This window comes from Erinaceus europaeus, chromosome 17 (assembly GCF_950295315.1).
Source record: "Erinaceus europaeus chromosome 17, mEriEur2.1, whole genome shotgun sequence".
NCBI classification, from domain to species: Eukaryota; Metazoa; Chordata; class Mammalia; order Eulipotyphla; family Erinaceidae; genus Erinaceus; species Erinaceus europaeus.
In genome coordinates this window covers 41,354,393-41,369,101 of record NC_080178.1, presented here as the reverse complement: position 1 = coordinate 41,369,101, position 14,709 = coordinate 41,354,393, and the positions used below count along the sequence as shown (strand labels likewise).

The 14,709-nt window shown below is 40.8% G+C and overlaps 2 protein-coding genes across 12 annotated transcripts in view; one reads left to right on the top strand and one right to left on the bottom strand.

Moving 5' to 3' along the window:
• The window catches only part of CCDC83 (coiled-coil domain containing 83), a 371,061-nt gene that overhangs the window by 182,630 nt on the left and 173,722 nt on the right, over nucleotides 1–14,709 (top strand). The gene's annotated exons all lie outside the window — the stretch shown is intronic.
• Nucleotides 1–14,709, bottom strand: part of SYTL2 (synaptotagmin like 2) — a 117,647-nt gene that overhangs the window by 13,338 nt on the left and 89,600 nt on the right. For all 11 annotated transcript variants that reach the window (XM_060177371.1, XM_060177373.1, XM_060177372.1 and 8 more), the window contains 3 exons: nucleotides 13,470–13,572; nucleotides 9,314–9,484; nucleotides 7,931–8,009 (listed from right to left, as the gene is read on the bottom strand). In XM_060177371.1, the coding sequence (XP_060033354.1) occupies nucleotides 7,931–8,009; nucleotides 9,314–9,484; nucleotides 13,470–13,572 (353 nt within the window). The remainder of the gene's footprint in view (nucleotides 1–7,930; nucleotides 8,010–9,313; nucleotides 9,485–13,469; nucleotides 13,573–14,709) is intronic.

Below are 14,709 nucleotides of genomic sequence, written 5' to 3'. Positions count from 1 at the left end.
TCTATGGCTTTATCTACTGTGCCACCTCTCAGGCAATGATGTATACTTTTGAATTCTATTCATTTATTTTAATGAGAGAGTACACTGCCTAGTTCTGGCATATGGTGGTACTGGGATTGAACTCTGGGCCTCTAGAGCTTTAGTCATAGAAATCTAGGGTGGGGGAGATAGCATAATGCAGACTCTCATGCCTGAGGCTCCAAAGTCCTAAGGTAGGGAAGTTCAAGAGATTAGCTCTACAACAACATGGCCATATTTATTTCTAACAGTTCACTTAGAAATGGTTACTATGGATGAGAATTCAGGACGATGGCGGACTGAGAAGCTGCTAGCAGTGTGTGCTCTGATCACATCTGGAAACGGTAGGATTTTCTGCCTTAGGCAGGCCAGTCAATAATTATAGTCACCAGAGAGGTGACTATAATTTAATTTGGGTTAAGAATTAGAGTAAAGGTGGCACGGACTAGTGGGCGGGCTGCTCCAGACTTCTCAAGTGGCGGCGGGCAAGGCGGGTGCACCAGGCATTGTCCTCCGCCCGGGAAGGTGGCTCCTCCCCCGGTTGCAGGGCACTGCTGGGCGACCGGCAGAGGACCCAGAGGGAGCACTGTAGCTCGGGGGCTTTCTCTTGGGAGTCTCCAGGGACCACCGTGACCCTGAGGGCGGATCCAAAGACTTCTTAAGTATAGCTCTCATTGGATCAAAGGACTTGGAGCTAGTTTTCATTTTCAAGAAATCCTTTAAAAAAGTCTGGGGGGGGGGGTTTCCCGGAAGATGGTGGACTGAGAAGCTGATAGCTGCTGAGCTCCGAACACATCCCCTGGAGACAATAGGATTTTCTGCCTTTAGCAGGCCAGCCAATAAGGTGTCATAGCGGTGACAAGGAGATGACTATAACTTAATTTGGGTTAAGAATTAGAGTAGGGGAAAAAATTCTTTTTTCTTCCTTTTAATTTTCAAGCATACCTCCTCCCCCCCCCGCCATAATCAGTCCCTGGGGACCAGCTCCTAGCAGGATACCCCACACCACCAAACAGGGTGCTTTTTTTGAATTCACTGATACACATTTGGGAAGTTCCTTGCACTACTCTTTAATTACAACTCTTTTTCTTATCTTCTCCCTTTTCTCTCTCTTGTCTCTCTCTCTCTCTTTTTTTTTTAATCTTGTCATACACTTCTTCTTTGCCTTTCTGAATTTGTGAATTACTTTGGGGAAGAAATCTGACTCAGAGCGGACTCTCTATGTGTGTATCTCTGCTCTAGTTCCCTTTCCCCTCTTGTTACCCCTAGAATATACGGTGGATAGTAGATTTGCATAACTGTCTATTCTTGCTATCCTCTCTTTCTTTTCTCTTTCTTCACTGGCATTTGGTTACTATTTTTTCACGGACTGGAGAAATTGTTTGGCTAACTGGTAACGATTAAACTACTTCAATACTTACTTCAGTTGCTACTGTAATTCCGGAGGTTGGTGAGTGCAATTGTCATAAAGGTATTTAGTACAGTGTTACTTGTATTCAAGACACAACAACTGAGGAACAACAGAGCATAAAAAAAAGAAGAAAGAAACATATAAATTAAAAAAATGGGTAGATCAAAAACAAATAAAACTGCTACTCCAATGAATGAAGACAATAGCCCAGAAGAAACTACAAATCAGCCAGAAGTAACCATAGATAAGAAAAGTATGCAAGCAATAATAAACTTATTAATCACAGAAATGAAAACAACATTGGAGGAAAGGAATGGCAGTATTAGGGAAACAACTGTTGAGACCCCCAAGGAAAATACTGATTATCTTGAGGCAATTAGAGAACTGAAAGCTGAAATAGCTGTAATGAAGAAAGAAGCTGAGGCAAGGGAAAGCAGACTAACAGAAGCAGAAAACAGAATTAGTCAGACAGAGGATGAGTTAGAGAAAACAAAGAAAGAGGTGAAAGAGCTTAAAAAGAGATTGAGAGACACTGAAAACAACAACAGAGACATATGGGATGATCTCAAAAGAAGTAACATTCATATAATTGGCCTGCCAGAGGAAGAAAGAGAGGAAGGGGAAGCAAACATTCTAGAGGAAATAATACAAGAAAACTTCCCAGACCTGAATAACAGAAAGGATATGAAGGTTCAAGAGGCCCAGAGAGTACCAAACAGAATCAACCCAGACCTGAAGACACCAAAACACATCATAGTCACAATGAGAAGAAGTAAGGATAAAGAAAGGATCCTAAAGGCTGCAAGAGAGAAACAAAAAGTCACATACAAGGGAAAACCCATAAGATTATCTGCAGACGTCTCCACTCAAACTCTAAAAGCCAGAAGGGAGTGGCAAGATATCTATCGAGCCCTGAATGAAAAAGAGTTTCAACCAAGGATAATATATCCTGCTAGACTTTCATTCAAACTAGATGGAGGGATCAAAACCTTCTTAGACAAACAACAGTTAAAGGAGGCAACCATCACCAAGCCGGCCCTGAAAGAGGTACTAAAAGACCTCTTATAAACAAGAACATCACTATAATACTTGCAATATATCAGAGCAAACAAATTTTTTTTAGAACAATGGCACTACAATACATTAAATCCATAATATCAATAAATGTCAATGGCTTAAACTCACCCATCAAAAGGCACAGGGTGGGGGGATGGATCAGAAAACATAACCCAACCATATGCTGCTTGCAAGAATCCCATCTGTCACAACAAGATAAACACAGACTTAAAGTGAAAGGATGGAAAACTATCATACAGGCTAACGGACCACAAAAAAGGGCAGGAACAGCCATTCTCATCTCAGATACGATAGATTTTAAATTAAATAAAGTAATAAAAGATAGGCAAGGACATTACATAATGATTAGAGGATCAATCAGCCAAGAAGACTTAACAATTATTAACATCTATGCACCCAACGAGGGACTATCTAAATACATTAAGCATCTACTGAAAGAATTTCAAAAATACACCAATAGTAATAGAATAATAGTGGGAGACTTCAATACCCCACTCTCACACTTAGACAGCTCAACTAAGCAGAGAACCAATAAAGATACAAGAGAATTGAATGAAGAGATTGACAGACTAGACCTCTTGGACATTTTCAGACTCCTCCACCCCAAAAAACTGGAATATACCTTCTTTTCAAATCCACATAGCACATACTCAAGGATAGACTACATGTTAGGCCACAAAGACAGCATCAATAAATTCAAGACCATTGAAATAATCCCAAGTATCTTCTCAGACCATAGTGGAGTAAAACTAACATTTAACAACAAACGGAAAATTATTAAAAGACACAGAATTTGGAAACTAAACAACAAGCTCCTTAAGAACCACTGGGTCAGAGACTCACTCAAGCAGGAAATTCAAATGTTCCTGGAAACTAATGAAAATGAAGACACAACCTATCAAAATATTTGGGACACAGCTAAAGCAGTACTGAGAGGGAAATTTATAACCATACAATCAAATATTAAACACCAAGAAGAAGCTCAAATGAACGACCTTATTGCACACCTCAAGGACTTAGAGGAAGAGGAACAAAGGAACCCTAAAGCAACCAGAAGGACAGAAATCACTAAAGTTCGAGGAGAAATAAACAACATCGAAAATAAAAGAACCATACAAAAGATCAATGAAGCCAAATGTTGGTTCTTTGAAAGATTAAACAAAATTGACAAACCTAGGGTTTTTTTTGTTTGGCCAGACTCACCAAACAAAAAAGAGAGAAGACTCAAATTAATAGAATTGTAAACGATGGAGGAGATATCACAACTGACACCACAGAAATCCAGAGAATCCTGCTAGAGAATCTGGAAGAAATGGAACAATTCCTAGAAACCTATGCACTTCCAAAACTGAACCAAGAAGAACTACAAAATCTAAATGCACCACTCACAGACAAAGAAATTGAAACCGTTATTAGAATCTCCCCAACAACAAAAGTCCTGGACCAGATGGCTTCACAAACGAATTCTACAAAACTTTCAGGAAACAGTTAATACCCATACTTCTTAAGCTATTCCATAAGATTGAAGAAACAGGAATACTCCCTTCCACCTTTTATGAAGCCAACATCACTCTGATACCAAAAGTTGATAGGGACAGAACAAAAAAGGAAAACTACAGACAAATATCTCTGATGAACATAGATGCCAAAATATTAAACAAGATCTTGGCCAACCGGATACAGCAACACATCAAAAAGATTGTTCATCATGACCAAGTGGGATTCATCCCAGGAATGCAAGGCTGGTTCAACATCCGTAAGTCAATCAATGTCATTCACCACATCAATAAAAGCAAAGACAAAAACCACATGATTATCTCAATAGATGCAGAGAAAGCCTTTGACAAAATCCAACACCCATTCATGCTCAAAACTCTACAAAAAATGGGAATAGATGGGAAATTCCTCAAGATAGTGGAGTCTATATATAGCAAACCTACAGCCAACATCATACTCAATGGACAGAAGCTGGAAGCATTCCCCCTCAGATCAGGGACTAGACAGGGCTGTCCACTGTCACCGTTACTCTTCAACATAGTATTGGAAGTTCTTGCCATAGCAATCAGGCAAGAGAAAGAAATCAAAGGAATACAGATTGGAAGGGAAGAAGTCAAGCTCTCACTATTTGCAGATGATATGATAGTATACATAGAAAGACCTAAAGAACCCAGTAGAAAACTACTGGAAGTTATTAGGCAATATAGCAAGGTATCAGGCTACAAAATCAATGTATAAAAATCAGTGGCATTTCTTTATGCAAACACTAAATCTGAAGAAGAAGACATCCAGAAATCACTCCCATTTACTGTTTCAGCAAAATCAATCAAATACCTAGGAATAAAGTTGACCAAAGAAGTGAAAGACTTGTATGCTGAAAACTATGAGTCGCTACTCAAGGAAATAGAAACTGATACCAAGAAATGGAAAGATATCCCATGCTCATGGATTGGAAGAATAAATATCATCAAAATGAATATTCTCCCCAGAGCCATATACAAATATAATGCAATACCCATCAAAGTTCCACCAAGCTTCTTTAAGAGAATAGAACAAACACTACAATCATTTATCTGGAACCTGAAAACACCTAGAATTGCCAAAACCATCTTAAGGAAAAGAAACAGAAATGGAGGCATCACACTCCCAGACCTTAAACTATATTATAAAGCCATCATCATCAAAACAGCATGGTACTGGAACAAAAATAGGCACACAGACCAGTGGAACAGAATTGAAAGCCCAGAAGTAAATCCCAACACCTATGGGCATCTAATCTTTGATAAGGGGGCCCAAAGGATTAAATGGAAAAAGGGGCTATCTTCAATAAATGGTGCTGAGAAAACTGGATTGAAACATGCAGAAGAATGAAATTGAACCACTTTATCTCACCAGAATCAAAAATCAACTCCAAATGGATCAAAGACCTAGATGTCAGACCAGAAACAATCAAATACTTAGAGGAAAACATTGGTAAAACACTTTCCCACCTACACCTCAAGGACATCTTTGATGAATCAAACCCAATTGCAAGGAAGACTAAAGCAGAAACAAACCAATGGGACTACATCAAATTGAAAAGCTTCTGCACATCCAAAGAAACTATTAAACAAACAGAGAGACCCTTCACAGAATGGGAGAAGATCTTCACATGCCAGACATCAGACAAGAAACTAATCACCAAAATATATAAAGAGCTCAGCAAACTTAGCACCAAAAAAGCAAATGACCCCATCCAAAAATGGGCAGAGGATATGAACAAAACATTCACCTCAGAGGAGATCCAAAAGGCTCACAAACATATGAAAAACTGCTCTAGGTCACTGATTGTCAGAGAAATGCAAATTAAGACAACACTAAGATACCACCTCACTCCTGTAAGAATGGCATACATCAAAAAGGACAGCAGCAACAAATGATGGAGAGGATGTGGGGACAGAGGAACCCTTTTACATTGCTGGTGGGAATGTAAATTGGTACAGCCTCTGTGGAGAGCAGTCTGGAAAACTCTCACAAGGCTAGACATGGACCTTCCATATGATCCAGTAATTCCTTTCCTGGGGTTATACCCCAAGGACTCCATAACACCCAACCAAAAAGAGGTATGTACTCCTATGTTCATAGCAGCACAATTCATAATAGCTAAAACCTGGAAGCAACCCAGGTGCCCAAAAACAGATGAGTGGCTGAGAAAGCTGTGGTACATATACACAATGGAATACTATTCAGCTATCAAAAACAATGAACCCACCTTCTCTGACCCATCTTGGACAGAGCTAGAAGGAATTATGTTAAGTGAACTAAGTCAGAAAGATAAAGATGAGTATGGGATGATCCCACTCATCAACAGAAGTTGATTAAGAAGATCTGAAAGGGAAACTAAAAGCAGGACCTGATCAAATTGTAAGTAGGGCACCAAAGTAAAAACCCAGTGGTGAGGGGTAGACATGCAGCTTCCTGGGCCAGTGGGGGGTGGGAGTGGGTGGGAGGGATGGGTCACAGTCCTTTGCTGAAGGGAATGGTGTTTATGTACACTCCTAGCAAAATGTAGACATATAAATCAGTAGTTAATTAATATGAGAGGGGGAAAATCAATTGTATGTCTCAAAGTTTCTCAAAACACAAACTGAATCCTTTTAATATATAGGTTGTGTATTTGATATGCGGACTCTCTCAAAAGCCTAGACCAAGTAGATTAGAAGCATCCAATAGCACAGCTATATACAAGATACTGGATACTGTACAGCAAACCATAACAAAAGGACTTTTCAAAGTTAACCCAATTACCAAATAATGTGATGATAACATTAACTATCCATTGTCTTTTTGAACCCTAAGACAGCAGGAACCTCACATCTCCACTATAGAGCCCCTACTTCCCCCAGTCCTGGTTCCCTTGGATAGGGCCCACTTTCCTGTATGCATCTCCCAATCCATATCAAATAATATTGCATCCGCCGATCACAACCTAACCAACGCAACGATTGCCACCTCAATCTGCTTCACCTCAGACTTTGTCCAGAGACTTCACGTGTAGAATGACAACCCTTCAGCTTCATTACTCGGGTGAGACCTTTCCTTTTATAGTACACTCTAATTTCATCTCAGGTAGTTCACTTTCTAACAAAGTCCCATAACCTAGATATACACCAGTTTCTGTGAGAGAGAGCTTATGTGCACACATATCCATAAACTACTGAAAAATATATACCTGAAAGCAGTAGTACACTAGAGTTTGCAGTGAGTACCTCCCTAACACTTCCTCTCCACTATTCCAAGCTTTGGGTCCATGATTGCTCAACAAATTGTTTGGCTTCGTATTTTAACTCTCTTTTCAATCACCAGGTTCCAGATGCCACCAGTATGCTGGCTAGGCTTCCCTGGAATGAAGACCCCACCAATGTGTCCTGGAGCTCAGCTTCCCCAGAGACACACCTTACTAGGGAAAGAGAGAGGCAGAATGGGAGTATGGACCGACCAGTCAACGCCCATGTTCAGTGGGGAAGCAATTACAGAAGCCAGACCTTCTACCTTCTGCAACCCTCAACGACCCTGGGTCCATGCTCCCAGAGGGCTAGAGAATGGGAAAGCTATCATGGGAGGGGGTGGGTTATGGAGATTGGGTGGTGGGAATTGTGTGGAGTTGTACCCCTCCTACTTTATGTTTTTGTTCATTAATCCTTTCTTAAATAAAAAATTAAAAAAAAATAGAAATGGCTACTATGCTCAGTTTTAGAGTACAAGTCTTAATCCCCATAATAGAAGAGACTTTTCTAGTTTGCCACAATGAACTGACTGTTCTGGCCTATATAATTACTAAGTAAATGAGTATGTTTAGGGCCTTTTCACCTTTGAGAAAGTCATACAAGAGACCCCTGGAAAGGGGTAAGGACAGGGGACAGATATAGAAAGAAACCCATTACATACCAGGAGTTGGTTCGGGGACATACTGGAGAGCTAGCTTCATTTCTCCTCTTTTTTCTGCTTCAAGGGTGACAGGTGGTATCTGCAAAATGAAGGCAGGTCAGCAGGGGTAAGGCAAAGAGAGACAGAGGCAGGTACCCTGTGAAGGCTGTTATTGTCTCATTTCTGGGACTAAGAATCACACATGAGCAACCCAGATCAAAATTCCCTTCCCCAGCATAGCTAGGCTATTTATTTATTTATTTGTTTATTCATTCATTCATTTATGATTTGGAAGGAGTCATCTTCAGGACTTTACTGCTTTAGTCTGATTTCCCCCCATAGAAAGACAAAGAGGGTGGGATGGAGGGAAGGAGAGAGAGAGAGAGGGAGAGAGAGAGAGACTGAAACCATAGCACTAGAGATTTCTTCCATATTGTGGGGTCTAGGTTTGAACCTGGGCCACACACAAGGCCAAGTAGGCACCTTCCCAGTTGAGCTAACTTGCTGGTTCCTCAGTAATTTTCACAGAGAAAGAGAGCGCGTCTTGTGTCAATGGCACTCCAGTGTAGAGCCAAGATTTTTTAAAATTAGTATTTAATATTGATTTGCAAACTTGTAATAGGGGTATAATTCTACACAGTTTCCACCACCAGAGTTCTGTGTTCACATCCCCTCCATTGGAAACTGCAGTAGTTCTCCCATGGTCACAGATATGAGCTGATTCTATAACTATATCTATGTATCTCTCTCTCTTGCCCATTTTTTCTATAGTTCTGCCTTCACTTCCTTTCTAAGCCACCCCATACCTATTACTATTTCTGAGTGTCCTTCCTCTTTTCTTCTTCTCTCTCAGGGGAGAGAAACAGTGCCTGGCATCCTCTAGTGTGTTCCAGATTTGCTTCCCTTTCAGTGATGGCATAAAAACAGGATTCCTCTCTGACAAACACTTTGGGTCCTGGTGGAATGGGGGTACAAAGCTCTCTGTTTTTCTTCCCCTACCACTTACTCCTCTGGAAGTATGGACCAATATTCTTTTTGGGGGGTGCAGAAGGTGGGAGTGCTGTCTTCTGTAATTGCTTCTCTGCTGGATATGGATGTTGGCAGGTCAATCCACACCCCCAGCATATTTCTATCTTTCCCTAGTAGGTAGGTAGAGCTAGGACTTGAACCTGGGCTGTGTGCTTGGCAAAGGTGCCCTATTCAGTGAGCTATCTCTCCAGCCCATGGCCCTTCATATCAGAGATAGTGGGAAAAGCAGAATGGCTTTCTCAGATGTAGGAGATGTGCCCCCCTCAACTTACAGTGAACAAGGCTTAAATGGGTGACTCAGCAGAAGAAAATGACTGAATTTAAAGCCGGGTTAGCAAAAAAAAAACAGCCAGCTGGAAGCAGGACAGAACTTACCTTGTGTTTCAGAGGGTACCACTTTAGTTGTTTGTTCTCTTTGTTGTCCCAGTCCCAAGAGTCAAAATCAAGTTCCACTTCTCCCAGGAAACTATTGCGCTTAAACGTATCCCGGTGCCAAACAGACAGGTTCAGCTTCTGAGTCTGTAAGGTCTGCTTTTCAACTTTATACTGCAGTTCACAGGAGGAAATGAACATGGTGAGTGCTATCACTGTATGGCAGATTCAGGACAAAGAAACAAAAAAGCCATCAGTGTAGATGAGATTTACTCATCTGTCAGCTTTTGAATCTCAAGAATATCATAAAGTCATCTTAGTCTGAGTGTCTAGTTTCAAGGAGCTGAATGAAATCCATCCTTCACCAAAGTTGATTTTCTTTCATCCCTCTGGAAAAGCCAGTGAAGGCTCAGATATTATAGCTGGTAATAGCTCTCAAAAACAAAAGCTGATTATTCATTTTTAACTGGATCTTAGATATCACAGAAATCAAATTTAGTTTAAAAAAGAAAGCAAAGGATGTCTAACCCAGTGGTTGATTTTCTACCCATGAACATGTATTTAAAAAAAGATGCATTTTTTGAGCAGTTTTAGATTCAAATAAAAGGGGGTGGGGTGGAGTACAGAGAGTTCCATCTACACCTGTTCCCTGCATACCTCCCTCTACCACTGAAAACACAAAAGGTTTTTCAAGAAAAGATAAAGCCTCTTTTTTATTATTATTAATTTTATTTTTTTTAGAGAGATACAGAGAGAGAGACACACACACACACACACAGAGAAACACCAGAGCACTGCTCAGCCCTGGCTTATGGTGGTGCGGGGGATTGAACCTGGGATTTAGGAGCCTCAGGCATGAGAGTGTGTTTGCATAACCATTATGCTGTCTCCCCTGCCCTAGAGCCTCTTTTTAATGGAGGGCTTTAACACAAGGCCTTGCATAGTATTGCTGAGAGGTCTTCCTATGTGATACTACCTCCCCCTTGTTTTTATTCAGAGAAAGAGAAGAAAGGAAGATAGTACCACCTCGCCATCCATCCAGAATGTAGTGCTAGGGCTTAGACCCAGGGCCACTCATATGGGTCAGGTATTCACTACACTAGCTGAGCTATATTCAGATGTCACCTGTAAATATCCTCCCCTCTCATTTCACATGGTCAGGTGGAAAATATCTGACATATAACTTTTCCATCAAAAGTGTAGTTGATCCCTTATTACATATATTCTCAGGTAGGATAGCAGCACTTCCATCTAACGAGGCTCTCTCTTTGGTTTTCTGACATACTGTGGGTACTTAGATTTCAATAGATCTGCCTCAGATGGCCATGTGAATCAGTTGGCTTTTCCTCAGTATAGGGCTGGACAACTGGACTAGAAATAACTTGAATGCTGAAGCAAAACACAGTCAGTCTTTAATTTAAAACTTGCTGTAGAGAATTTGCCATGGATGACTGAGTTCATTTAATTGCTGCTGCTTTTCCCAGAGGATAATCAAATGCTGGGAAAGAATTTTCAGAGAGGGCGAATATCACTTCTTATTTTTTTAGTGGTTTTTATTTATTGCCAGGGCTGGGGAGATCTCAGCAGTAGAGCATATGACTTAAGGTTCTGCCTTTACTTCCTTTCTAAATCACCCCTATATCTATTACTACTTCTGAGTGTCTTTCTTCTTCTCTCTCAGTAAGAGAAACCATGCCTGGCATCCTCTAGTGTGCTCCAGATTCAGTTCTCTTTCACTGATTGTATAAAAACAAGATTCCTGATATAGATGACCAGTAACAATATCAGGAACAATAAAACAGACCCCTTTGTGGACCCCCATAGGAACTTGCCCTCAACTTGGATCAACAATAGTAGAGAATGTTCCATCCTCTGAAGGGAGGCTGGAAAACATACTCTGTGCTACACCTGAGGAAGATGGAAGATGGGTCCTGATATTGGGGCAGCTTGGAACATTCCTACTGATGACCACGAATGTGAACTCAGATCTACAGGGATGCAGAGGTCACATAGGTTCCTAAGCTAAATATGGGCCCCAGATCAGATCAAATTGATGGGGTTTACAGTCAACAATATTTATACATCTTTCTCATATTTGGGAGCTACTTTCTTCCCTGATCCAGCTTTCTGGTCCTTTTTGTAGCCATGACATCATCTCTCCAGACAATAACTAGGATCCACCTGCATATCCGATTTCAGGCTCAGGGAAAAAAAAAAAACTAGTATAGCCACAGGCCCTTTGGAATATAAATAAAATATGCCTACTAGTTATCTACAGAGCAGAGCCCCCCCCCCCCCCCCCGCCCCAACTCTTCATCTGCACTATTCCAGCCTTTAGGTTCACGATTAGTCAACAACTTGTTTGGCTTTATATGTTAACCCTCTTTTCAGCCACCAGGTTCCAGATGCCAACCAGACTTCCCTGGACAGACAACTCCACCAATGTGTCCTGGAGCTCCAATTTCCCAGAACCCTGCCCCACTAAGGAAAGAGAGAGGCAGGCCAATTCATACTCCCAACCTGCCTCTCTCTTTCCTTAGTGGGGCAGGGTTCTGGGAAAGCAATTACAGGGGCCAGACCTTCCACCTTCTGCAACCTACAATGACCTTGGGTCCATACTCCCAGAGGGATAGAGAATAGGAAAGCTATCAAAGGAGGGGAGTTCTGGTGGTGGGAACTGTGTGGAGTTGTACCCCTCTTATCCTATGGTTTTGTCAATGTTTCCTTTTTATAAATAAAAAAATTAAAAAACAACAACAACAACAAGATTCCTGGTTGATAAACCAGGTAGAATGGGGGTACGTGGAGGCCCTACATTCAATCCCTGCAGTGTTAGTTGCCAGAGTTCAGAGATGCTCTGGTCAGTCTTTTTCTCTTAGGGAAATAAATAAATACAACCTGTCTCTTATAAATAGGGCTTTCTTTCTTTCTTTCTTTTTTAAAAAAGTATTTATTTTTTAGTTAATTTATTTACCGGATTGAGACAGAGAGAATTCAAGAAGGAATGGGGAGATAGAGAAGGAGAAAGAGACACCTACAACATTGTTTCATGAAGGTTTCCCCTCTATAGGTGGGGGCTAGAGCTTGAACTTGAGCCCTTGAGCCCTTGTATCATGTGTACTCAACTGGGTGTATCACTGTCAGTTCCAATAAAATCTCCTTTAAAAGCCTTTTTTTAAAAAAATCTTATTTCTTTCCTCTTCTCTTTCTCCTTTTTTTTTTTTTTTTTTTTTTGTACCAGCACACTGCTCAGCTCTGGCTTATGGTGGTGTGGGGGACTGAACCTGGGACTTTGGAGCCTCAGATATGAAAGTCTTTTTTTCTATAACCATTATGCTGTCTCCCCCACATGATTTTATTTCATGAGAAAGAGAGAGAGACAACACACAGCACCAAAGTTTTCTTCAGTGCTGTGATATCTAGGCTTGAACCGGGGTCATGCACATGACAAAGCAGTGCACTATCCTATGAACTATTCTGCTAGACTAACAGGTTTCCCTCCTTCCCTTCTTTCTTAATGATTTTTCATTTTATTTTATTTTTTAATTTTTAAGTCAAATTTATTTATTGGATAGAGACAGCCAGAAGTCAAGAGGGAAGTGGGTGATAGGGCTAGAGACATAGAAACACCTGCAGCCCTGCTTCACCACTCACAAGCTTTCCCCCATGCAGGTGGGGACCTGAACATGTGCACTCAACCAAGTATGCCATCCGGCCCCTTAAAAAATTATTAACTTTATTTGATAGGACAGAGAAAAATTGAGAAGGGAGGGAGAGAGAGGGAGAGACAGAGAGACACTTGCAGCACTGCTTGTGAAGGTGTTTCCCTGCAGGTGGGGTCAGGGGGCTTGAACTGGGTCCTTGTACATTGTAACATGTGCACTTAACCTGGTGTGCCAACAAAATGTTCAAATCAAACCAAAATCTTTCATGTGTGCCTAGAAAGCTTCTTTACGGAGCATTTGCCTCACTTAAGAGATACAGATAACATCAGGTGTATAGTGAATAAATGAGAGAATGTTTACAAGGTTCAGAACAGATCCTCAGTACACCCTTCTCTAAGTGACTGGCTTCCTCTGTGTAAACACTACTCAGAAGACCAATGCCTTAATGTCTAGGTGATTGCATAGGATTTTCCTAGAAGAGAGTTCATAGATACCCGAAGAATCTCGTTGTACACAGGATTCAAAGTTTTCTTCACAACGACTGTTTTCTTCTTGCCCATTTTACCTTTGTCTGGCAACAGGTAGCTCTTAATATATCTGAAAAGAGAAGTGAATAGATAAGAAGGTCAGAGAAATATCAAAGGTTTCTGCCTCAATCTTTAAAAATGTATTAGAGGGACTGGGCAGTGGCACACCTGGCTAAGTGCAAGTTATGCGCAAGGACCCAGGTTTGAAGCTCTGCTCCCCACCAGTGGCAATGGGCAATGAAGCAGGTCTGTAGGTATCTCTCTGTCTGTCTATCTCCCCTCCTCTCTCAATTTCTCCGTGCTATCAAATCAAGGGGTGGGGGAAGAAAAGAAAAGCAAACAGCTGATAGGAGCCTCTGTGATAACCCTAGTGGAAAAAAAAAATCCCAAAACACAGTAGGGTGGCCCAGGGGCCCAGGAAGTGGTACAGTGGTTAAAGCCTTGGACTCAAGATGGGGTAGGTAGCATAATGGTTATGCAAAGAGACTCCAAAGTCCCAGGTTTAATACCCACACCACCATAAACCAGAGCTGAGCAGTGCTCTGGTAAAAAAAAAAAAAGTTGGACACTAAATCATAAGTCCTGGCATTCCATGTGCCATAATTCACATGTTTAAAGAGATTTCAGAGAAATTGATTATATTATCTAAAGGTTTTTAAGGGCTATTTCCTGAATTCCTTCTTTTCTTTGGTCTTATCCCAATATTTGTGTGTGTGTTGAGGTTGGGGAGGGGCTAGTGAGAGATGAGTAAAAGACCTCTTCTTTCAACTTGTTTCCAATTAATCAGTGATTAATTTGAGTGCTTTACACAATAACATTTTTTGTTGCTGTACTTTAAATTATTTATTTATTTATTTTATTTTAATGAGAGAGAGATTTAGAGAGACATAGGGACAAAGACTGAAGCACTGCACAGCTCTGGTTTATAGTGGTACTGAGGATTGAACCTGGTACTTTGGAGCCTCAGGTATGAAGTCTTTTGCATAACCATTATGCAAAATAGTTAAAGACCAGACTTCTGTACAAAAAAAAATTAGAGGGGAATATTGAATTATACCTGTATTATCTTCTAATTTTGTAAATCAATATTAAATCACTAATAAAAACAGAGAGTGGGGAACACCATTTGAACATAGTGAAATGCAATTAGATCTATACTGTCAAAGATGAATTGATAATTCCCTTTAATGTTCTACTGTAGGATATA